This window comes from Rhinolophus hipposideros (assembly GCF_964194185.1).
Source record: "Rhinolophus hipposideros genome assembly, chromosome: 1".
In the NCBI taxonomy this organism is placed as follows: Eukaryota; Metazoa; Chordata; class Mammalia; order Chiroptera; family Rhinolophidae; genus Rhinolophus; species Rhinolophus hipposideros.
This window is the reverse complement of record NC_138047.1, coordinates 20419487-20443538: the sequence shown is the minus strand read 5'-3', so window position 1 is coordinate 20443538 and position 24052 is coordinate 20419487. Positions and strand designations below refer to the sequence as shown.

The 24052-nt window shown below is 35.6% G+C and overlaps 1 protein-coding gene across 4 annotated transcripts in view; it reads right to left on the bottom strand.

Annotated features, from left to right (window-relative positions):
• The window catches only part of ITGA8 (integrin subunit alpha 8), a 167951-nt gene that overhangs the window by 128694 nt on the left and 15205 nt on the right, over positions 1-24052 (bottom strand). For all 4 annotated transcript variants that reach the window (XR_013993892.1, XR_013993893.1, XM_081057808.1 and 1 more), the window contains exons 3-6: positions 15492-15592; positions 12530-12653; positions 4575-4636; positions 3377-3422 (exon numbers count right to left, since the gene is read on the bottom strand). Coding sequence is in view for 2 of the 4 variants with exons in the window: in XM_081057808.1 (XP_080913934.1) it covers positions 3377-3422; positions 4575-4636; positions 12530-12653; positions 15492-15592 (333 nt within the window). In the remaining 2 variants the exon portion in view is untranslated. The remainder of the gene's footprint in view (positions 1-3376; positions 3423-4574; positions 4637-12529; positions 12654-15491; positions 15593-24052) is intronic.

Genomic DNA, 24052 nt, shown 5'->3' with positions numbered 1-24052 from the left:
AAAATGGTCATGGAATTGCATGTATTTCCAATGATATATTTTCTTGCCTGTCACTAGAACTTCAGTATGAAATTGGTTATAGCTGGGTAGAGCGTTCCATTCTGATAGAAGAACCAAAGATGAACTACATATTTTATTTGTCTTCCTGCTGCCTTCACCATACATACTCCTTCTACCTCCAAAAGATAAAAATATCTAAGAGTGAAAATGCCTGTAAGCAAAATTTATGTGATTAAATTTTTATTCTAGAACATTCTAGCTAGAAGAAATGTCATCTAGCTTTGAGACCATCTAGCCAAATTATAACTTGTTACAGGTGAGGAAACAGGCCCTAAGAGCTCAAGTATGTTTTCCAAGGTCACGTGGTTTTGCTATTAGGGTATCTGGCATTACAACAAAGGTCTCCTTTGGCATTCTAATAAGACATTTTGTGTTCTCACAAAATATGTATTAAATCTAAATCATGTGATTAGGAGATTGTAAAACAATACCAGCTATGTTAAAGGAAGGAATTAGCAAATCTTTGAGCCATTTACTTTTTATGCTAAACTGTAACATTATGACAGTGCGAGGCAGCGAGTTCCAGTGAGATTCAGAATTTTAGCAAACAAAGGAATCCATAGCCACCAATATTGATAGGATAAGAACTTTGGTTAATCACTCCCACATAAAGTCACTATCAGACATCTTGAAATATGATTGTATTAAGATGGCCAGTAATTTCCCACTACAATTTCTAGCATTTCTATGTCTGTTATGGACACCTAAGGAAGATGTGATCTCATGCTCTTTGGAGGAAAAATGGAGGAATGCTTTCAAGAGACTAACATTTAATATTAATTTTAAAGCCAAATTATTCTTTGAAAATTCACACATAATTCCCACAGTCTTATTTGAAGTCCAAAAAGAATAAAACTGCCAAACGAGGCCATAAATATTTCCAAGTGACTGTGCCTGAAATAACTGTTCTTATACGAAGACAATGGTATTTACACATGAATTTTGGAACAATATCTGTAGAATTTGCCAATTTTCTCTAGGGTAAAGCTAAATACCCCCTTTCTATCTCTTATATACATATTGCCTTTGCTTGTTTCCTTTTAGCTGCTTCTATAAACATTATAATCTTAAGACTGAATAAAATTTTAAATTATCTATTTCAGACAAATGCTTCTATATGCCCTTGATATGGCTAATTTTCAGCAAATCATCTGTAGCAGACATTTTTCTATTTAAGGAAAAGAAAGACTTGTGTGAAATTAATCAAATGAATTAAAAGATAATCTTTCAAACACATAATTTTATTTTATAGTGATCCACTGCATAAAATATATTATTTTTCAGTTTGCAAAACAATTTTAAAGACTGAAATGTTAATTATTTGACGTTCATAGTTGCCTATGTATGAATTAAGCTTCACAGTAATTTCATATAAAATTTTATCATAAATCCGTCTCTCCTATATCTTTCCCATTGGCTTTTAAACATGATCAGGTCTCTTCCATGAAAAACAAAACAACATTAGTCAACTATCTCTCAGACTCTATCTTTGTCCTAATACAGCCATAATTCAGTCTGTAATCTCTGTAATCTCTCTTTAGGCAGCCTGTCCACACCATGATTTCAGTTATCACCGATACACAAGTAATTTTTCTTTTTTAAGCCTAGATATCTTCTCTGAGCTTAAACCCACACATCTAAATACTTAGGTGAAAAAGTGTTTTTATAAACATGAGGTTCTACTGTAGTGGCCTGAGGCAGAGGAGAGGAAGAAATGTTACTGTGTTTTGTACAAAATAAGTACATCCATTTGTTTAATAAAATAGATCTATTATTGCAAAATACATACATACATACATACATACATACATACATACTTAGGTGAAAATTCTTGATACCTCAAATATTTTCATACTCAACATAACCAAAGGAAACTCATACTCTTTCCTCTCCAACACACTCCAAACCTATGCTCTTCCAGTGTTCTCCATCTCAGTGTGTTGGGCCCACCTATAACCATTCCATAAGTCAGAAATATACCCTTGACATTCTCCCTTCCCTCACCCCTATACGTCTAAACTACTATCTAGGCCATTTATTTTGCCTTCAAAGCATCTCTCAAATTTCTCCTCTTTTTAAATGTTACTGTCACCCCTCTAAGAAGCAAACGTCTTCATCTGAACCTTATAACTAGTTTACCTTACACACTTAGAACCAGCCTATAACCTGTTAACTAGTTTGCTGATATTTCACTTTGGCCAGCCTCCTATCCACTTTCCATATTGCAGCCAGAGCAATCTTTTCAAAACACAGACATGGTTCTAGTGTCCTGAGCTGAAAATTCTCCAGTAGTTTTGTCACCCTGATTTCCCTCCATTCTCACCTCCCTGCACTTCTTTATGTCATGGAACATTTTCAATTAGTGGACATTTGATCCTGCCCAAAGGTCCATGCTTAGAAAAGGTCCCTGGGTTCAAATAGCCCATAATGTTTATTTACACTTTGGGGTTACAGGATTAAAGCATAAAAATACTGCTACATTTTATTGGTCCAATAATTATGTTGTGGCTATACTGGCAATAATAACCCTTCTTGCCTCAGCAGCCTAGCTGGTCATGGCACATGGGTTAGGTAGATGGGTTGGCATGGACCAAAAGTCTCCGTGGACGTTTCGAACCAAATGTTCTGCAAATGACATTTTCACACAGTCCCTCCTCTCTTTGCCTCGTTATTTCCTACTTGAGGTTCAGATCTCAGTTCAGGGTTGCCTGCTTCCAAATGAGTAGACCGCGGGGCTGCTGCTGGCCTGTGTAACACCTTTATAAGAATTAGAGGAAGTCACCCCCTCTGGGCAGATGTCATCCTGCCCAGGATTCAGGGCTTCCTCAGCAGAGCACAGGTGGCGCTCCAGCTACCTATCAGCCAGAGGACATTTGCATGCAGCCACCCAGGAAAAGCCTCCTATAATTTCACGGCCCATTTTGACACACCTTTCCTTCATAGGTAGTATCATGCCTGGGGTTTCTCAGGTACTTGTATAAGTATTCAATGAATGCCTGGTCTTTCCGCAGATAGTAACCTCTGTGAGGGCAGGAACAATGTCTATCTTTGTGCATTATTATGTCTCCAGCAGTTGGCACAAAGCCTGGCATAGCTGCAGCAAACAGGTGGTGAATAAATGAATTATGTTGCCACTGTATTTTAAAACATCATGTATACAACAAAGTACAAACTGAAATGATGCTTCATTCATTTGAGAAATGATAACTTTGGATATAAAATTCACATGATAAAAAGTCAATATTTAACGTTACTCTGCTTCATCTCCTTGTTAGTAACAACAAACGGGCATTTCTTCTCTGCTAACACAACATACCTTGCCAATAAAAACTTCCAGGTCCTCCTACGATAAGGTCTCCATTCTATAAAACAGGAACAACAATTGGAAAAGAAAGACGGTGATTTTCTTAAAGGGTGATAAATTATTGTTAATAAGGATTGCTCTAACAATGTGTGATACATAAAAAAGCAATTTTTAAAAGAGGCCCTTATTGTTGAATCACACAGGTCATTTCCTTTCCTTTCTTGCTTTCAATTATTTAATGTTATATTAAATACTTTTAATTGGATGCAGTTAGTTGAGTTGAATTCTCTCCCCTGAGAATATATAAGTTCAGGGGTTTTTTTTGGCACTGCTGCAATGAAGCAAAATATCTACATATTTAGTGCTTTGCAATTAGCAGACATGGTCCTTTGAGCCTTGGCAATAAAATGAAAATTTGGTTCCTATTTACTCAAGGCCACAGTGATGCCTATTTTTTTTCCATATATATATCTGCAAACTCACCCTTCCCACGAGAGAGCAAAAAGTCCAGACTAGCAAATATAAATTTTCTCTCTTATATAACTCCACCTTCTATACTCTGCATCTTTAATTTTCAGTGGGGGAAGAAAAGACAGAGTGTAAAACGTCACATGTTGATGAAATTTATATTTTTAAAACCATGGAGTCTTTGCCCCCTGTATTCTTATTACACATTTCTGTGTTTAATTTTGTGAAAGGAATCTGATAGGTCAATTACAGCAAAGAGATAAAACAATGTACAGATGCTTGTGATCTCTTCAGAAGCACATTTCTTTTTTTTCCCCCTTCCATCACCATATATTTGATCCCCCTTACCCTCATCTCCCGCCCCCCACCCCCCTTACCCTCTGGTAACCACTAAACTATTGTCTAGAAGCACATTTCTTTACTGAGTTTTTGAGATTATTTTCATTTAAAAATGCTTACCTCAAGGGGTGGGGAGAAAGACGGTTGTTTTTCATCATATGTACTTCTGTACTATTTTAGTAGGTTATCATATGCATAGATGAGTGGAAATAAAGAGTAAACAAAAAATGTAAAGGAGTTGCCACAAGAGGCTAGATATACACCCAAAGGTTCTTTTGTTGTTGCTGGTTACTGAGGGATGAGGGTGGAAGTGAGAAGCAGAAGGTAAAAAAAAAAAAAAAGAAAAAGAAAAAAAATTCAGGTAAGAGCAATATTTAGAAGGTACAAGGAAAAAGGAATTCACCTTATAAAAATCCAGACTAAATCCTGCTTGGCAGTAACCTTGTCCTTCAGGATCAGCATTACCTAGAATGATCAAAATATATATGATGTTATAATGTCATCATTCCCAAGACATATTTTAATAACCAATTCAGGATATTCTCTTGTTTTCTCTGTAGACTTCTACATTTAAAAAGATCAATATGTGTTTATATTTCCTTTTAAATTTATTCCAAGTCATTTATTAAACCTATTTCCATCATTTTCTTGTCCCAAATATCATTGTGATTCTAGAGTAAGATCCATAGGAATGATATCCCTTGGAGTTATTGTACTGGGTTTTACAACTCACGTTTGAAGAAATGAAATCTCCACCTCCCAACTAGGCTTCAGTTCTCCAAGAGGCAGTAATGTGTTCCTGCATTGACTGTGTGTTCTGAATGAAGCCAGATCTTTCCCAAAAGCAACGTCTTGAGGAAGGGAGGGCTAAACGTACTGGTCACCAGGGTGAAGGCACCAACAAATATGCCAATTTTTATGATCTCTAATAGGAAATTAACTTTACATTATTCTATTGCCATTGGGTCAGTTTGGAAATTGCATTTCTGGTCACAGTGAATCTCGGACATTGCAATGCTAGTGTTCACAAGAGAGCAAACTCTAGTAATGGCTTATTTTGTACTCTGTCCAATCCAGGTCACTAACGGAATGCACCATTTTTTGAAAACATAGACTGGCCCGACATGTGAATTCCCATGATATCGTCATTAACAAGTCTCTAGGACAGTAGGATCAGGAATTTACTACTTGTCACTTTTACTTTGAAAGAGTTTCTACAACTTCTAAAGTGCTTAAATTAAACCCAAAATGTAGTTCAGTAGAGGGGAATCTCAGTCGTTACATAGTTAGATATGAACATGTACATAATTACTCCTTTCTTATCAAGGATATTCCTGAATGGAAACTAGAAGAAGATGGCAAGAGAGGAAATGCACATCATCACAGAACAAATTCATTGACTGGGTATGTGCCTGTTCCAGAAGCTTTTTGAAATAGGTTTGACCTTTCCAGCTTTCCCTAGAATGGTTTCTGGTGCTTTTTTTTTTTTTTTTTTCACATTGGCTAGTACTCAGCTAATTTTAGCATTGTCATCACCTGCTCTTTCCAGATGCTCCTTTTATATTTTAAAATACTTTTCTACCTCATACACTGTGGATTTTTTTTTTTCTTCTTGTTGCGGGGGTAGGAAGGGGTGATGATGAGATCTGTTTTTAATTCAAATGTCAATTAATGTTTTGTGTTTTTTAGAGCTAAGTTCTTTTCTTCCAGCTTTATTAAGGTAAACTTAACATACAAAAACATTGCACATTTTAATGTATACATTTTGGTGAGTTTGGACATATGCATACACCTGTGATACCATCACCACAATCCAGGAAGTAAACATATCCATCACCTCTAAAATATTTCTAGTGTCCTTTGCTTTTCGTGGTTTGTTTTTTGTGATAAAAACACTTAACATGAGATCTACACTCTCAACAAATTTTTAAGTGCATGATATCTTACAATGTATTTTAACAAAATTTGTTCCTTATTTGATAACAATATTTTTGTAGTTTATAGTTATGAATGCTATAAAATAGTTCCCTAAAAGTTCATCTCTATAACCTCAAATGTCTATGTACCATTTTTCTGGCTCACATGTGTAAATATTTGTATGCATCTAGAAATATATATGAATACAAAATATATGAAAAATATATGAATACATGATATATAATGTAAACATACATATGTAATCTTGAGTACATTTAAGACATACTTTTTTAATGCACAAATGTTTCTAAAAATCCTTTTGAAAATCAACTGATTTTTGTATTTTTAACATTGTAAATTATTCAAAAGAGAAGTATGACTGTTCTTTGCAATTATTTTGCTTCAAAACTGAAAAAATTAAGAGAAAATAGTAATTTTTCATAAAATTAATTGAGAAAATAACCAACCTCAAATGTTTAAGTGGTGACTATAATAAAATGTGATATTCTTTCTTTTGCAAAGCAATTTTTTTCTCTTAGAATTATAGTTCATGAGAGCTGAAGGGATTTTTCTTCCTGGAATTTCAGAGCACTTATAAACTTTACAATTATGTCCCAGAGTGAACTTAGGAATCCAGGGAATCATGCTGAGCCCTCGCTACTCTTTGTTGGCTTCCAAAGTAGAATGAGGGTGTGTGTAAACCATCCCCACGCGATTTATGAATGACCGTAAGAGCTATAGGCTCACCATTAATATGAATGAGCAGATTAGCACCCATATTGCTCCAAGTTATCAGGGGAGGGGGTTGTGGTGTGGATGAACATGAGTGCGTTCTTTAAATTCTCCTTTGAAAATAATATTGCTGATGTTCCTGTTCTCTGAGATGGACCATATGCTCATGAACAAGCTAGCTTTGTGTTAATGAACTGTGAACTCCTGAGGAAGACAGGAAGTATGCTCCTTGGGTGGACTGGAGAAGGAAGAATCGTTAGAAACCAGGAGGATGTGAAAACCATGAATATGTACTAAAGTTGAAAGAATTCTTGGCAACTTCTTTAGCTATTCCGCAACTCAACATAAACTCCAACATAAACTTCTTTAATTAAATTTATTGGGGTGACATTGGTTAGTAAAATTATATAGATTTCGAGTGTGCATTTCTGTATTACATCATCGATATACTGCATGTGTGTTCTCCACCCAGAGTCAGTTCTCCTTCCGTCATCATATATTTGACCCCCTTTATCCTCCTGTACCACCCCCTCCTCTTCCCTTACCCTCTGGTAAGCACTAAACTGTTGTCTGTGCATTTGAGTTTTTGTTTGTTTGTCTTATTTGTTTGTTGTTTTCAGTTTTATATGCCACATATGAATGAAGTCATATGGTTCTCGACTTTTCTGTTGTACTTATTTCACTTAGGATAATAATCTCAAGATCCATCCATGTTGTCACAAATGGCAATATTTCATCTTTTCTTATGGCCTAATAATATTCCAGTATATAGGAGTATATGTACCACATCTTCATTATCTAGTCATCTATTGAAGGAGACTTGGTTGTTTTCATGACTTGGCCACTGTGAATAATGCTGCAGTGAACATCGGCGCACATATATCTTTGCGGAAAAATATTTTCAGATTTTGGAGTAGCAATCCCCAGAAGAGGGATTGCTGAGTCGTATGGTAATTCTGTTCTTAATTTTTTGAGTAACCTCCACACTGTTTTCCACAGTGGCTGCACCAATTTACATTCCCCCCAGCAATGTAGGAAGGTTCCTTTTTCTCCACAGCCTCTTCAACACTTGTTATTATTTGTCTTGTTGATGATAGCCATTCTAAAAGGTGTGAGGTGGTATCTCATGGTGGTTTTGATGTGCATTTCCCTAATAGCTAGTGAAGGTGAGTATATTTTTATGTATCTACTGGCCATTGTATGTCTTCTTGGGAGAAGTGTCTGCTCCGGCCTTTGCCCATTTTTAAATTGGATTTTTTGTTTTTTGTTGATGAGCTGTATGAGTTCTTGATGTATTTTGGATATTAGCCCCTTATTGGAGGTGTTGTTTGCCAATATCTTCTCCCATTCAGCTGGCTTCCTCTTTGTTTTGTTGATGGTTTCTTTTGCTGTGCAGAAGCTTTTTAGTTGGATATAGTCCCATTCATTTATTTTTGCTTTTACTTCCCTTGCCTTGGAGGTCAAATTCATAAAATCCTCTCTAAAACCTAGGTCTGTAAATTTAGTACCTATGCTTTCTTCTATTTATTGTTTATTGTTTCAGGTCTTACGTTTAGGTCTTTGATCCATTTTGGGTTAATTTTGGTACATATTGACAGCAGTCTATAAACTCCACTCTTAACTTTGTCAAACTATTCTTTCAGTTAGGAAAATAAACAGTAAGTACATTGGCATTATAATGTGCTGTGTAACTCAAGATGCAAGCCTCCTATAATTTATATCTTCAGATAATGGTTCAAACTCACACTGAAACTCTTACCCCACCAGTCTAGATGCCACGTGCTGTATTTTAATCTGAGCTCTCCCATCGCATAGGCAGTCAGTCAAAAAGGCAGAACAAGAAGCAGTGACAAGTGTTCTAAACGATTATCCTAGATGTTAGTGGGAAAAAGGATATATCATGAGGGCAAGAGGTGGGTGAAAGATGGGTTCGTCATTTTAGCTGCAATTGTTTACTATTATGGGTAAGCATCTTTAGCAAGTCATGAAAACTATGATGCACATAGGTATAGAAATTGATGAAACAAGTTCTGTATTGAATCTCAGATCTGCAATTCATTCTGAGAAAATTCGGGATTTAACTTATCTTTCTATGTGATTTTTATCTTTAGCATATTAATGACTTCTTACTGAACACAGGAGCACAGCCCCTTCAGTGGAACATGACACAAAATAAGACTCTTATTGCTGTAGCCCGTGCCTGGAAAGCTCCCCACCTCCCTACTTCAACAGTCATTTGTGAAGAGATGCCCTTCTCATCTTCCTGTGAAAAAGCTCCTCTCTCTGCCCAGGCCATGTCACTCCCTTCTCACCTGCTTTGTTATATTTTTCTTTGTAGTACTTTCACTACCTAACATTATATTAGGACTTTATTTACTCTTTCAAATTTTTTTTTTAAAGATTTTATTGGGAAAGGGGAACAGGACTTTATTGGGGAACAGTGTGTACTTCCAGGACTTTTTTCCAAGTCAAGATATTGTCCTTTCAGTCTTAGTTGTGGAGGGCGCAGTTGAGCTCCAGGTCCAGTTGCCCGTTGCTAGTTGCAGGGGGAGCAGCCCCACTATCCCCTGCGGGAGTTGAACTAGCAAACTTGTGGGTTGAGAGGACCTGCTCCAACCAACTGAGCCATCCGGGAGCTCAGCGACAGCTCAGTTCAAGGTGCCATGTTCAATCTTAGTTGCAGGGGGCGGAGCCCATCATCCCTTGCGGGACTCGAGGAGTTGAACCGGCAACCTTGTGGTTGAGAGCCCACTGGCCCATGTGGGAATCCAACCTGCAGCCTTCGGAGTTAGGAGCACAGAGCTCCAACCACCTGAGCCACCGGGCTGGCCCTACTCTTTCAAAAATTTTTATGGAAATATAATTGACATGTAACATTGTATTAGTCAAAAGTGTACAACCTAATTTGATATATATACATATTGTGAAATGATCACCACAATAAGTTTAGTTAATATCCATCAGCACACATAGTTACAAGTTTTTCCTTTTTTTCTTGTGATGAGAGCTTTTAAGAATCTATTCTTAGTAACTTTCAAATATAAAATATAGTATTATTAACTATAGTCACCATGCTGCACATTGCATCCACAGGATTTATAACTTTGTTCCTTTTCACCACCTTCACCCATTTGGTTCCACCACGACCACCATTGGCAACCACCAATCTGTTTTCTGTATCCAGGAGTTTGTATCTTGTTTTTGTTTTTGTTTTTTAGATTCCACATATAAGTGAGGTCATACAGATATGTAAAGACATATTTGTCTTTCTCTATCTGACCTATTTCACTGAGCATAATGCCCTCAAGGTCCTTTCATGGTGTTGCAAATGGCAGGATTTCATTCTTTTTATGGCTGAATAATATTCCATTGTATATATACCACATTTTCTTTATCCATTTATCTGTCAATGGACACTTAAGTTGTTTCCAAGTCTTGGCTCTTGAAAATCATGCTGCGATTTGATGGTGCAGATGTCTTTTCAAGACAGTGATTTTATTTCCTTCAGGTATATACCCAGAAGTGGAATTACTGAAGCTCAACTTATTTATTTACATGTTTGTTGTCTGTCTCCCCTGCTGAAATGTAAGTCTCTTGAAGACAGGGATTTGTTTCTCTTGTTCTGGGTGTTAGTCTCTAAACATAGAATTAGTGCTCAGTGTGTTTAATAAATGTGTTGAATACATAACTAAGTCTCATTATCTACAAGAAACCCCTGTTTTAAAACCAGTTAAAGTAAAATCCTAATTTCAGCTGACATTTGTCATGATGTAAGTAAGTGGCTGATTTATGTTAGTATTTTTAAACAGGAAGTCATAATCTTCTTTGTGCCAAAATCCTCACCTCAAACCATCAAAGTTAGCTGTTCCACTCTGAGTCCTTTAGATTTTTAAATCTCAGCCGTCTCTTTATTAACCCTCTGTTATCACTGACCCATTCTTTTTTTTAAATTGTAACACAATTTCATTTAAGTGCTTTATTATTTAAATTTTTAAAAAATTTTCAATTACAGTTGACATTCAATATTATTTTATATTAGTTTCAGGTGTGCAGCATTGTAATTAGACATTTATATAAGTTATGAAATGATCCCCCAGTAAGTCTAGTATCCACCGGGCACCATACATAGTTATTACAGTATTATTGACTATATTCCCTATGCTGTACTTTACATCCCAGTAACTATTTTGTAACTATCAATTTGTACTTCTTAATCCCTTCACCTTTTTCGCCCAGCTCTCCAACTCCCCTCCCATCTGGCAAACATCATAACTGATCCATTCTTAATTTTATTGATTTATTTCTTATACTTGTTCATTATTTTGCCTAAAGTAATCTTGAATTTTAAAAAGTTACCAAAATAGGGAAATTTTACTTGCAGTTTTGAGAATCTAATTTGGGATTGAGTTTTTAAAAATCAATATCTGGAAATCAGTCACTACAATATTCTTTCTAATGCCATTTTCCTCAATGTGGTCTTGTGAATTGTCAAGAAAAAGAATAAAAATCCATTGGTTGCTTCCTGATAAATTCCAGTGACCTACATGATACATAGAAAATTGGGAGAGTTCACAATAGGACTCAGAGTGCATCAATCAATCACTAATAATGTCCCAAAGTCCTTGGGTATGCCAAGACAAAGTGATTAAACAACAGTGCCCCAAAGATGGCACTCGCAGGTTCGCTTTAAAGGATGCTTCACTGGAAGATTCCTAGAACCGCCAGATGAGAGGAGGCCTCTATGTGTACCGAGTCTTTTTGAAAAACGGGGATTAAACACTTAAAGGAGTAAGTCGTATCACGCAGATAACCCGAGTACACAGCTGCCAAAGAACGCAGAAGCCATTGAGAGCACAGGCTGACTAGAGAGCTCATATGCAACGTGTCCCCAGGTACAAGCATGCTAATAACCGAAAAATACAAAGCCTTTCACAGTGAGAGGCAACAAACATTTATGTAAGATTAAAAAAAACAATAGTTCTTCGGGCATCACTGATTCAGGCCAAAAAAAACAAATAGTGTTCTGATCAGGAGACAAAGGCAAAGGACATTTATGAGAAAGGGAAGGGGAACAATTACATAAATAGAAGGAAGGCATTTCAATTGGTGCTGAAAATCTAACATAGTGACGCTAATTTTAAATAATGTTTGTAATTTTCAGTCCAGTAGCCATATGTCATAATATCTGCTTTCTTGTTATCTTTGCAAACAGTTTTTTTTGGGGGACACAGTGTTGCTTTAGGCCCAGCCCTAAGGTTATTTGGCCTTGTTTTAGCATTCCAAAGGTTTGAGGCAGAAGAGGGGCAAGGCAGTTCCTCAGGGATGGCAGCTCTAGCTCCATTTTAAAGTGGCTCTGTTTCTATTACTATTATTTTCTTACAATAACTAACAGCATCCTTGCGATTAATGAGTCAAGTGGGTGTCAGCATTCTTTAGATCACAGAGTGAATTTTGAATCCCAACAGTGAGTTTAAGACCTCCAATAAGGACCCAATCAATTCTACCGCAAAATATCTCACAACCAGAAATTCTCTACCACACTGATGAAGACAGCAGAATTCTGTATTTGGGCCCTCATGCCACAGCAAGACATTCTGGAAGATGGTCAGTAATCTTTACCCCTATTTCATTTTCCTTACCAAGGGGCTGCTGACATTACCTGTACGGTCTTGAGCTAAATTTCAGTCTCAACAAATCAAAATAACTTACTGTTCCGACAAGGAGAGTACTCAGCATACGCGCTGAAATTCTGAATTGCTACGTAGCAAGTGCCGACTGGGTCCTTTTCTGGTGCGGATTTAAGAGTTCTCCAGTGATATAACGGTGCGCAAGCCTGGGAAACATCAAAGGCAATAAATATTTTTTTTGACATAGGTTCCTCATGCTATGATTTAATTTGACTTGTTGATTAATGTACCTAAATTTGTGACAAACAATATTAAATAATTAGGTGAATTAATTGGTCTCCAGCATGCTAATGAGTACCTTGGTAGTCAGAGTTAATTAAACTTCCAAAGCCAATTTGTTAACATTAATGCCCCGTAGAATTGGAACCAATTAAATGTATACAAAGGAATGCGTTTTCCCCCAGAGGATTTAAAATTAAATAAAAGTAACTTGGCAAAAATAAATATTTCCTCAACGCAAAAAACTCATAGGTTTTTTTTTTAAATTGGACCTACATAAAAGCGAATGGTCATTTAAACAGTGAATGAATCAGTGTGACGTCTTAAAATAAGAACTAGTTCCTTTTTTGTCTAATTGTTGCTTAAAAAAAAAAAACACCAAAAGAACATTTATTTTCTAATCAAAGGATGCAGACAAGTTTAAAAACCTGTTTTGTGGATTCCCCTAGTTGATCACTGAAGGTGTATCTTATGATTTTTTAAACAATCACTTTCTTTGGACACATGACACCCTTATCATCGTGTTCTTGGCTTTATTTTTCATTCAATGGTTTTTATTTGCATAAAAACAAAAATAATTTACAGTAATTAGAACATGATTCTTGAATGAAATATTCTGGTCGCTTCTTCAAAAGCTTAGACTCTTAACAAGAGGATGATATTTGAAAGAATACCAAATATAAAAAAAGATATAAGAAATCCTCTTTAAGTAAATTAAATCACATTAATTTTGCTAGGAATGAGAGACAATAAAAATAAATATGGAGAAAATAAAGGCACCTTTTGACTTGTTTTGCTAGCTCTAATCCTCCATAAGTGTTTATCTGATTATTCCAACAGTCATTTCCAATGACACAGAATTACAAATTCCTAGCATATGGAACCACTAGCTTATCTCCTAATTTAATAACATCACACTTAAAATAATGCCAGAAAAGTGAAGGCAGTTCCCAATTTTCAAGTCCTTTCATGATTCCAGAGGTATCTTTGGTAATCAATCCAAGGTATAACTGCTTAATAAAGATAACTTACATTCTCAATTTAAAAAAGGTTTTGGTTTTGCAACTCTATACATTGGGAGGTCTCTGCCAATATTTAAAACTTCTAATTCATTTCAGTTCCCTTGTCTTAAGGTACTCTTAGTGAACTGACAGGTTATGTGGTTAATACATTTAACATAAGGTGCAGATGGTGAAAAGTAGGAGGGGTTTGAGCAGTGACAGCATTCACCTGTGTGGCTGGGTATTATGACAGCTGGCCTCACCTTCCCTGTCACCATAAGACATTTAAATGCCACGAAAATTTTTTCCAGTGCTTGCCTGCTGTCAGCTCTAAATATTATCCTTTTCATATCTGCTCAGTTTCACAGTGATGTGAAATCACAATGTGATGTATTTGGTCTTTGACCCAAACTTAACATGTACACATCTGATACCTAGATCTTCAAAATGATACTTCTGTTTGCAGCATTTTGCAGTTGTAATAATTGTCACATAGGATAGAATTTAATTATTGATTCTGTTAAGTTTCAGTGGTCATTTCAGTGGTACTTGAAATGTACTTTATATTATCCTATTTCCTTTGCATTTCCTTGAAAATGCAAGCATGCCCCCAGATTAACCATTATGAACTTGGGGCATTGTTTTATTTTCAATGATTTTGTAGGTTTCTATAAATATTGACTAAACACACAATTATGTTACAGAAACATTTTTAAGACTTAAAAAGAAATCAGTACAGCACCTGAAACATTTTTGAATCCTAAATAGTCATTACATGACTATTTCAATAGTAATTCATGTAAGTCATACATCACTAAAGGATAAAAAAAGTTTTTACCAATTCTGGATTGTGAAAACTGTATTAATGCAAATAAAGTTCTACAGAGAGCATATTGTAAATTCTGGGTTTGTAATTAGAGAGGACTAACTGTATTTTATACATTACCTGTTTTATGTAAAAATCTTTTGGGATGGTTAACCACACACCAAATAAAGTAAGGCATTTTCTTTAGAAACTTATTAAATCATAATTCAAGCACCTTTAAAGAAATCCTAAAAGCCAAATTATTGCTTTGCTATTATAAGGAAATTAAAGCCTACAGTTTTAAAAAATTCCCCCAACAAAAAAATGTCTATATTAGCTTAATGCTTTCATTTATTTCTCAATAACTTAGACATGTATCATCACTCAAAATAAGAGAATAGAATCATAAAGTTATATCATTTTAAAGCTGAAATATATCTATTTGGGAGTGAGAGTTTTTAAAGTTAAAAAGTATTAATGTACTCAGAAAACCATGTAGTTAATACTTATATTTTTAAATAAAGGTTTCCTTTAGTTCTAAAAAAGAGGAATGACATCACAGTCAATTAACTTTTAACAAATCCTAACCATAGTAATCCTATTTCTCTGGTCAATTGTTTCCCCCCCCCCTCTGGTCAATTTTTAATCAGTCCTCTAAATCAATCTTAAGCAATAAATTATTTACCTCTTTAAGATGTAGCTTTTATTTTTCTATCTTCCTTAGCTGTTTTGAAATATTTGAAAATATCTCATTGATCTGGAAAACAAGCTTTATTTCCTATAGCTTTAAACAGAGTCTTTAATTTTAAGCACTCAATTTCTGTTTTAGAATGCTGATAAGCTTTCTTTGAAAGTCTGACATAGTCTTAGATGAAAGGATTTTTGTAAATATGAGCTCTAAAGCATTTCAGTGTACATTTTATTCCATGGCAATGCATAAGCACACAATTCATACTCACCACCACTTTTCCTCTGTGAGCTCTCACGGTCGCTCCAAACCATTGATTTGATTTAAACTCTATGGGTTCCTTGGTTCCATTAACTCTGATCTTTCTGTTGTCTGAGAAGGAGGACATGAATTGTTAATAATAACTTGTAAAATGTGGCAGCCAATTAAAATATGTGATAATGAACTCATCCATTAAAAATACTTGAAAAACAATTTTCATAGAGAGGGGGATTTTCTTTGACTAAGTAAGTCTAAGCTAGACTTTTCATTTAGAACAATACCAATTGAATTAAAAGATGTATTTGAACATGTATTTGAACATTTCACCACTTAAAGGAAATATTTTGTTTTACAACTTACATTTTCAGAGCTAACGGGATGGTAAATCTGATGTGGACTCTGAGAGTCTCAAATCTATACTTTTGCAATTGATTTGTGTCAGATCAAAGACTAAACGTATATAACTTCTCTAAATAATTCTGAATCTTTTCCAATAGTGAAACATATAAACATAGGCATCTCCCTAGTCAGAAGTCACAAGCTTTCTCGACATGGGTTAGCAGGAATCAGCATGGAGGACTCCCAAGGCCTCAGTTTTTAACTGAGTAACATGTGTCCACACAGCCACAGAAAATAACACCTCAACACAGTTTTACATACACTTGGCAGATGTCAGCATGAGGGGGGCCGTCTGGGTAGAAACTCAATCCAATTATAGCACACTGCAGGTCTTAATAAAAAGCAGATATCTTTTCTTTCACTCTTGATTCCCGGTCAAAGTATTTCCCACATGGCTCTAACCACATGGCTCTAACTGGAGCTTCCTCAGTAATAACTAATGAATTTCGAGAGACATTTGTACTAGGGTATCTTATTTGTTTGTGTTTCCTTTGGTATGCATTTAATTTTTCCTCCTTGACGCTATAATAAACGCATTACAACATGAACTTTTAACTCCTGTTAAATGAGGCCAAAATATACTGTAATTAACCTTCAATTGAGTTTACATATGATTACAGGCTATTTAAAAAGGAATGAATTATATATACTCAATCTTAACCTAAAATTTACATTTTGACATATTAGTAGAAAATCATGAATTTCCTTCTTACAAATGGTATGCCTTTGATGTTTCTGGGCTTTAAAAAAAAAATGTTCTGGAAATCCTTACCTCAATTGCACACAACTGGCAAAGAATTAGAGCATCTTACAAGATTACAATATAAAATTGAAAATATAAACATTTCTATTTGCTTCTAGACACCTTGGAAGATCGTAGAACTCAAAGCATCTTGTCACCATTAACTGGGTGATCGTGGGCAATTGATTTAATCTTTTGGAGTTTTGATTTCTTCTGTAAAATGAGGCTGAGAACACCTTCTCCCTTTCCTTTTTCACAAGTGATCAGAATCATAAAGATCACGTAAGATAAAGGAATTTTTAAAAATTTTTAATTTTATTTATTTATTTATTTTTCATGAAAGTTTATTGGGATGACAAAGGTTAGTAAAGTCACATAGGTTTTCAAGTGTACAATTCTGTAATACATCATCTATATATAAAAAAATACATAAAGGAATGTGAAAGTGCTTTATAAGCTGAGAAGTTGTATGTATAATTAGAAACTTATAAACTCACGCCAAGTCAAGAATTGGAGAGTACCTCACAGACACACATGTATAATGTGTTATTATTAGTGATTTGTGATACTCAGCAAGTATTACAAATTAGTGACACCTCACAGAATGTCAATGTGGCTTTCAGTAAAGCCCAGGGAGAACGTGCTACAGTGGCTCTGACAGTTCGAAACCAGTAAAAGCCATGGAAAGAAGACTAGCACCTCAAAAATACATATACTTATAGGAGATCCCGAAAGGATTTAAGAAAAGCAGGCTGCTGGGAGGAAGAAAATGGATTACGGGGAAAGAGAAGCCACTTCCAAACTCGGCCTCATTTTGCTAGAGAAAATGATATGACTCTTCTTTTGTGATTCCTGAGGTGTCTTTTCTGCTATTATAAGGTTAAAGTATATAATAACTTGGTTAAAAGTGTAACTCATGGGTTATTTTTCAGCCACAAATTTCTTCTGGACCAAGAATACGAAGGAATGGACATGAACAGGCATTGTAGGAAAAAAAGAAATCACATAGCCTGTAATTTCATGGAGAGATCCTAAGCCTCAAATTAAAACAATAATGATTTAACACTTGTCACCTACCAGTTTGGCAAAGAATGATATTCACATTGTTTTCAAGACAAAAACTTGATGCAGCATTTTGGAAGGGCCATTTGGCAACATATATCAAAATTTTAAATGTAAATTTTTAAATTTTTTTTTTGACCAAGGAATTCTGCTTCTAGGATTTTGTTCAAAGGAAATAATTATTGAAATGCTTTAAGGTACAATATGAAGATATTTGCCGTACTGTTGTGATAGCAAACCCTGGAACAACTTAAATCTTCATAAGGACGGGATTCAAAAATAAATTTCTGTCATCTATAAAACAGACTACTATTCAACTGTTAGAACATATACAATAATAGTATGCACAAATACAGCATAATATCTACAAAATATACTCTTCTTTTTAGCTTTTCCGAGGCTTTAACAAAGTACAAAAAGTACAAGGACTTAAGATAAGAAACACTTGTGTTCCCAACAGGCAGAATCGACCATTTTTAAGTTTTTTAACCTTTACCCTTTGACCTCTATCTCCAGTTCCATTCTCCTCTCCTCCTTCTCCAGAAGTATGAACTTGATGTGTATACTTCTGGCCATTTAAAAAACAATGTCCACAAATAATATAGAACAGGGTCTGCAAATGTTCCCGTAAAGGATTGGGAATCAATGGTTTAGGCTTCGCAGTCTCGGCGGTCTTTGTCAGAACTGCTCATTGCTGCCCTTGTAGCCGAAATAGCCTGTGGACAATATGTAAGAGCATAGGCGTGGCTGTTTTCCAATAAAACTTTATTACAGACACAGAAGTTTGCGTTTCATGTATTTTTCACGTGTCATTAAATATTATTCATTAAAAAGTGTTTTTCAAACATTTAAAAATGTAAAAACTACTCTTAGCTTATACGCCATAAAACAAAACAAAATAAACCAACAACAAAAAAAATAGGTGGTGGTCAGATTTAGTTGTAGTTTGCCAGCAATTGATTATTATTCAGCATTCCTTGGTGTGTTCCTTTAACTAGAAAAGATGGTATTGTGCTATCTGTATGTAGCAGTCTTGTGCTTGACACTGAATTTTACGTTTGTTGAGATATATCCATGTTTAGATAGATAGATAGATGATAGATAGGTAAATATAGATAGCTCATTCTTTTTTACCCCTGTATGGTATTGTATCTCACTGAATAGGCATCTACATTTTATTTATCCATTACATTGACATATGACATTTAGATTTTTCAGTTTTTCCACTCCAATAAACAGGCGCCCTGAGAATCCTTATGTCCATTTCTATCTGCATAAATACAGAAGTTTCTTTCAGGCACTACACTACAAATGACAGTGTTGGGTCATGGAGAATTATCATATCCATTTTATCATCTATGCCAGCTGATCTCCAGAGCTACAATTTCCATGCATACTAGCAGCTCATGAGAGAGGGACCATCAACTCTTGTTACTGTAGGCCTCTTAAGTTTTTGCCAACCGAGATGACTATGAAATGGTACCTCATTTTGTTCCGTTTTCATCTGCCTGTCCCTGAGTATTAGTAAGGTGGATCATCTTTTTATGCTCATGGACCATACAGGTGTTCCTTCTGTGAATTGCTAGTTCAGATCCTTTGCTCGTTTTCTTGTTTGGTTATTAGTTTTATCAATTAGTAAGAATTCAATATGTATTCCGAGGATTGATTCTTTTTCCTCATGTATATGTTGCAAATATCTTCTCCCAATTTTTGCTAGTCTTTTAACTTTGTTTATGGGCATTGTTGTCCATCTGGAATTTGGTTTTGTATATGATGTGGTATAGATGTCTTACTTATTTTCAGCAGGAAAAGCCAGCTGTCCTAACACTATTATTGAACAATCCATCTTTTTTTCTTGGAGCGTGGTAATTCCACCTCTGCAGTAATAACTCCTGACACAGCCAAAGGGGGGCAATATAATCTGGCCCCTGCCTACCTCTCGCACCTTATCTCCTCCCACTTTTTCACTCTCTTTAAGCTGCAGACATATTCCTCTCTTGAACATGCCCAGCTTTTTCTGCCTCCTTATTGCCTTTATTATTCCCGTTGCCTGAAATATTCTTCCCACGGTTTTCTGGCATGGCTGCCTCCTCATTACTCGGGTTTTAGCTCAAATGCCACTTCCTCCAAGACACCTTCCCTGAGCAGCCAGTTCTCTACCCGTTGTCATCCATCTCCCATTGTCCTTTATACTTTTTTTCATAGCACCTTCCCATCTGAGATGATCTTATTTCTTAGTCTGAATGCTTATTGACTGTCTCTCCCCTTCAGATATTCATAAATCACATGGACAGAAATGCTCTCTGCTTCACCTCTGTATTTCCCATTTCTAGAACAGTGCTTGGCACACAATAGGCCCTCATAAGTGTTTGTTGAATGACCAAGCTCTTATCTGCGTTCAGAAGTTTGTCTAGGACATTGCTCAGTGTAAAGGACACTTTCCTTTAAAAATCAAACGTTCTGTGTATGGATATGTGTAAGTATATAGACACCAAACTGTTAGTGTTGTTTATCTTGAAGACAGGCAGTGTCCATGTTTCAATGGCTTTTTATATTTTAGCCTCAGAGATTTCTGTATTGTTTGAGTTTTGATGCAACAGAGAACATTATTGCATCTATGATTAAAAAAAGAAAGAAAGAAAGAAAGAAAGAAAGAAAGAAAGAAAGAAAGAAAGAAAGAAAGAAAGAAAGAAAGAAAGAAAGAAAGAAAGAAAGAAAGAAAGAAAGAAAGGAAGAAAGAAAGAAAGAAAGAAAAGAAAACCTAAAGATAAAATAAAAAGAGTTGTAGGCCAACCCAAGAAATTGAGATGGGTGGTAGCAATAAATTGGATTTGGCTTGTCTGACATTTCTGGGCTTGAAGGCACCTCTCTGAAATTGGCAGCACTGGTCTCTGGGCAAAAGAATCCCAACGTGTGGCAAGCCTACTCACTGTTGGTTCCTTTTTCATGAAAGCATTCATTTCAGAGCAGAGTGAGGGGATGTAGAATATGGTGCACATATGGTCTACAAGCACCTTTTTCTAATCTTTTAGTTTAGTAAAATGGGAGGAATTACAAGAAGTGAAGATAGATCACCATGGGAGAGAGAAGAGAAAAGCTGAAACTGACACAGGTGTGACTAAATGTTTTGGCAGATGGACGATTTTTGAAAACTATTTATAAAGTCCTCGACCTCATACTGGAAACAACAAGTTTCTCTAGAACCTTAAGTCATCACTTTAAGTGCATCACCTTAGGAATTTTCTCAAAGCCATTGCAGGAGCTGTCCAGACATTTCTAACCAGGAAAAAGGGGAAAAAAATCTTTAAACGTTTGTTTATAATCTTTCCCATAATCAATGTATGCTGTAAAAGTTTCATTGAAATTGAAACTCTGTATGTGAGAACAGGAAATACTCATATGGAAAATTTTAAATAAAATAGCTGTGGTCAGAGAACTCCTTGTCTAAAAGAAACCAATCCAAGAAAAGAACCTGAATTGATTTTTCGTGTCCCAGAAAATTAAATTTCCAAATGTATGAGTCCAAATACCCTAAAACGATTACTACAAACCGTTAAATAATACCTCTGTAGCCTTGATACTCTTGATTATCTTATTGTGAATTTTCAAGTGTTTAAGAAAATACCACGCTAGTTCAGTTTTCCATATAACGTTTAAGAAATGAGTTTTTTTTTTCAGTTTTATTGAGATATAACTGACATACAGCACTATATAAGTTTAAGGTATACAGCATAATGATTTGACTTAGGTGTATATCATGAAATGATTACCACAATAAGTTTAGTAACATTCATTATCTCACATTGATATAAAAAAAGAAAAAAATTTTCCTGATGATGAAAACTCTTAGGATCTACTCTCTTAACAACTTTCTTATACACCAAAGAGCCGTGTTGATTGCAGTCATCATGCTGTACGATACATGCCCAGTACTCATTTATCTTGTAACCGGAACTTTGTGCCTTTGGATCACCTTCATTCAATTCTCCCACTCCCCCCACCCCGTTTCTGGTACCCACAAAGCTCAACTCTTTTTCTATGAATTTGGGGTTGTTTTTTGTTGTTGTTGTTGTTGTTTGTGTAAATTCCACATACAATTGAGATCATACAGTATGTGTCTTTCTCTGTCTGACTTATTTCACTTAGCATAATGTTCTTAAGATTCATCTATGTTGTTGCAAATGCAGAGGTTCCTCTTTTTTAATGGCTGAATAATATTCCTGTGTGTGTGTGTGTGTATGGGTGTGTGTTTAACATCGTCTCTATCCATGAATCCATCAATGGACAGAAGTGTGTTATTCTGATAAGTGAATATTCCAAGTGACTGAGATTTATTATTTATACCATATACAAGGTCTGACAGTTAAGTTTGTGAACTTGTTGCAACGATGTTGCTAACCTTGTTTGATATCAGATGGATTATTCATTATGAATTTGTACTAACTGGACAAACAGTCAACCAAGTTTACTATTTGGAAGTGCTGAAAAGGCTGCGTGAAAAAGACGACCCGAACTTTTCGCCAACAATTCATGGCTCTTGCATCACGACAATGCACCAGCTCCCACAGCACCGTCTGTGAGGGAGTTTTTAGCCAGTAAACAAATAACTGTATTGGATCACCCTCCCTACTCACCTGATCTGGCCCCCAGTGACTTCTTTCTTTCCCCAAAGATAAAGGAAGTATTGCAAGGAAGACATTTTAATGACATTCAGGAAATCAAGGGTAATAGGACGACAGCTCTGATGGCCATTCCAGAAGAATTCCAAAATTGCTTTGAAGGGTAGACTGGGCCCTGGCATCGGTGCATAGCTTCCCAAGGGGAGTACTTCAAAGGTGACCACAGTGATATTCAGCAATGAGGTATGTAGCACTTTTTTTAGGATGAGTTCTCGAACTTCATTGTGGGACCTCATATGTATACTACATACAAATATGTGTGTATGTAGACGCGCACGCACACACACACACACACACACACACACACACACACACACACACACACACGTGTTTTCCTGTCTTACCTAGTAGATCAAATCTAAATACCCTGTTGTCTACAGCGTAGGTCCCAGACCCTATGCCTGATCTCCAGATATGGTGTTTCCTTCCATTCAGGTAACTTCCTCTATGTCTTCTACTAAGTCTCACTCCGAAACTTCATATGTGACATTACTCTTGCAAAATTTCATTCCTTTGGAATTCTAAAGTTCCATTAGTAGTTTGCCAACTAATCCAAATCACTTCCTTAAACACCCGTTTTAAAATGTAGGGCCAAAGACTCTTTTTGAATTGAATTTTTTTCAGATTATCATTTTTAAAAATTCAAACAATATTAAATAACACAACTGATATAGAGAATTATATGAGGTAGTAGGAGTCCTACTCCCTGGACACAGAAGCTGTTATGTTTGGTAAACCCATCCAGTATTCAGTGTTCAAGAGGCTTCTAGCTCATTCCTCTAGTTTAAGACATTTATTTTCTGGAAATCATGAAACTTTTATATAAATAATTGTTTCATATCATTATCTAAATGTTTTGTTTCATACATAACCAAATAACTACCGTGTTTTCCCGAAAACAAGACCTAGCCAGACCATCAGCTCTAATGCATCTTTTGGAGCAAACATTAATATAAGACCCAGTCTTGTTTTAATATAAGACTGGGTATAATATAATATAATATAATATAATATAATATAATATAACACCGGGTCTTATTTTAATTTTTGCTCCAAAAGATGCATTAGAGCTGATGGTCCGGCTAGGTCTTATTTTGGGGGAAACACGGTAATAAAGCTGAGTTGAATGTATGCTTTTAGAGTTCTAACAATAATGTTTATAAATATGGATTTGAGATAGCATAATCAATAATGTATTACAAACTTCCTATTACATAGTTTTTTTTATCTAAATGAGAATATAAAATTTTTGCCCCAATTATTTTCATGTTTATCTTATCTTCCCAAGACTAGAGATCATGTTCCCAAATTCCTGTTTTTAATAAGCAATAGTGCCTAGCCAGTGTTCTTCCGGCCGTTGCTTAGTAATAAATATGAATGAGTTTTCTACATCATATACTATCCTTTGAGATGTTTTTCATATGTAAGTTGACTCAGATTGTATGTAAGGTTTGTTCGGGAAATACATGTGGACTTTTGTTGGTTCAATGCAAGTGGTTTTTGGGTGGGTGTTCTGCTAATTTGTATGATGCAGCTAGAGGAGCAAATGTTAAATGAAAGAATTACCTCTCCAAAGGGCAAAAATAAGCCATCTGCAGCAGATCAGATTCAAAACAAAAACTCCTCTAATATGACACGAAAATCTGAAAGGCAGAGCTGGTTACAGTTTGGTTGTATAGATTGAGACAT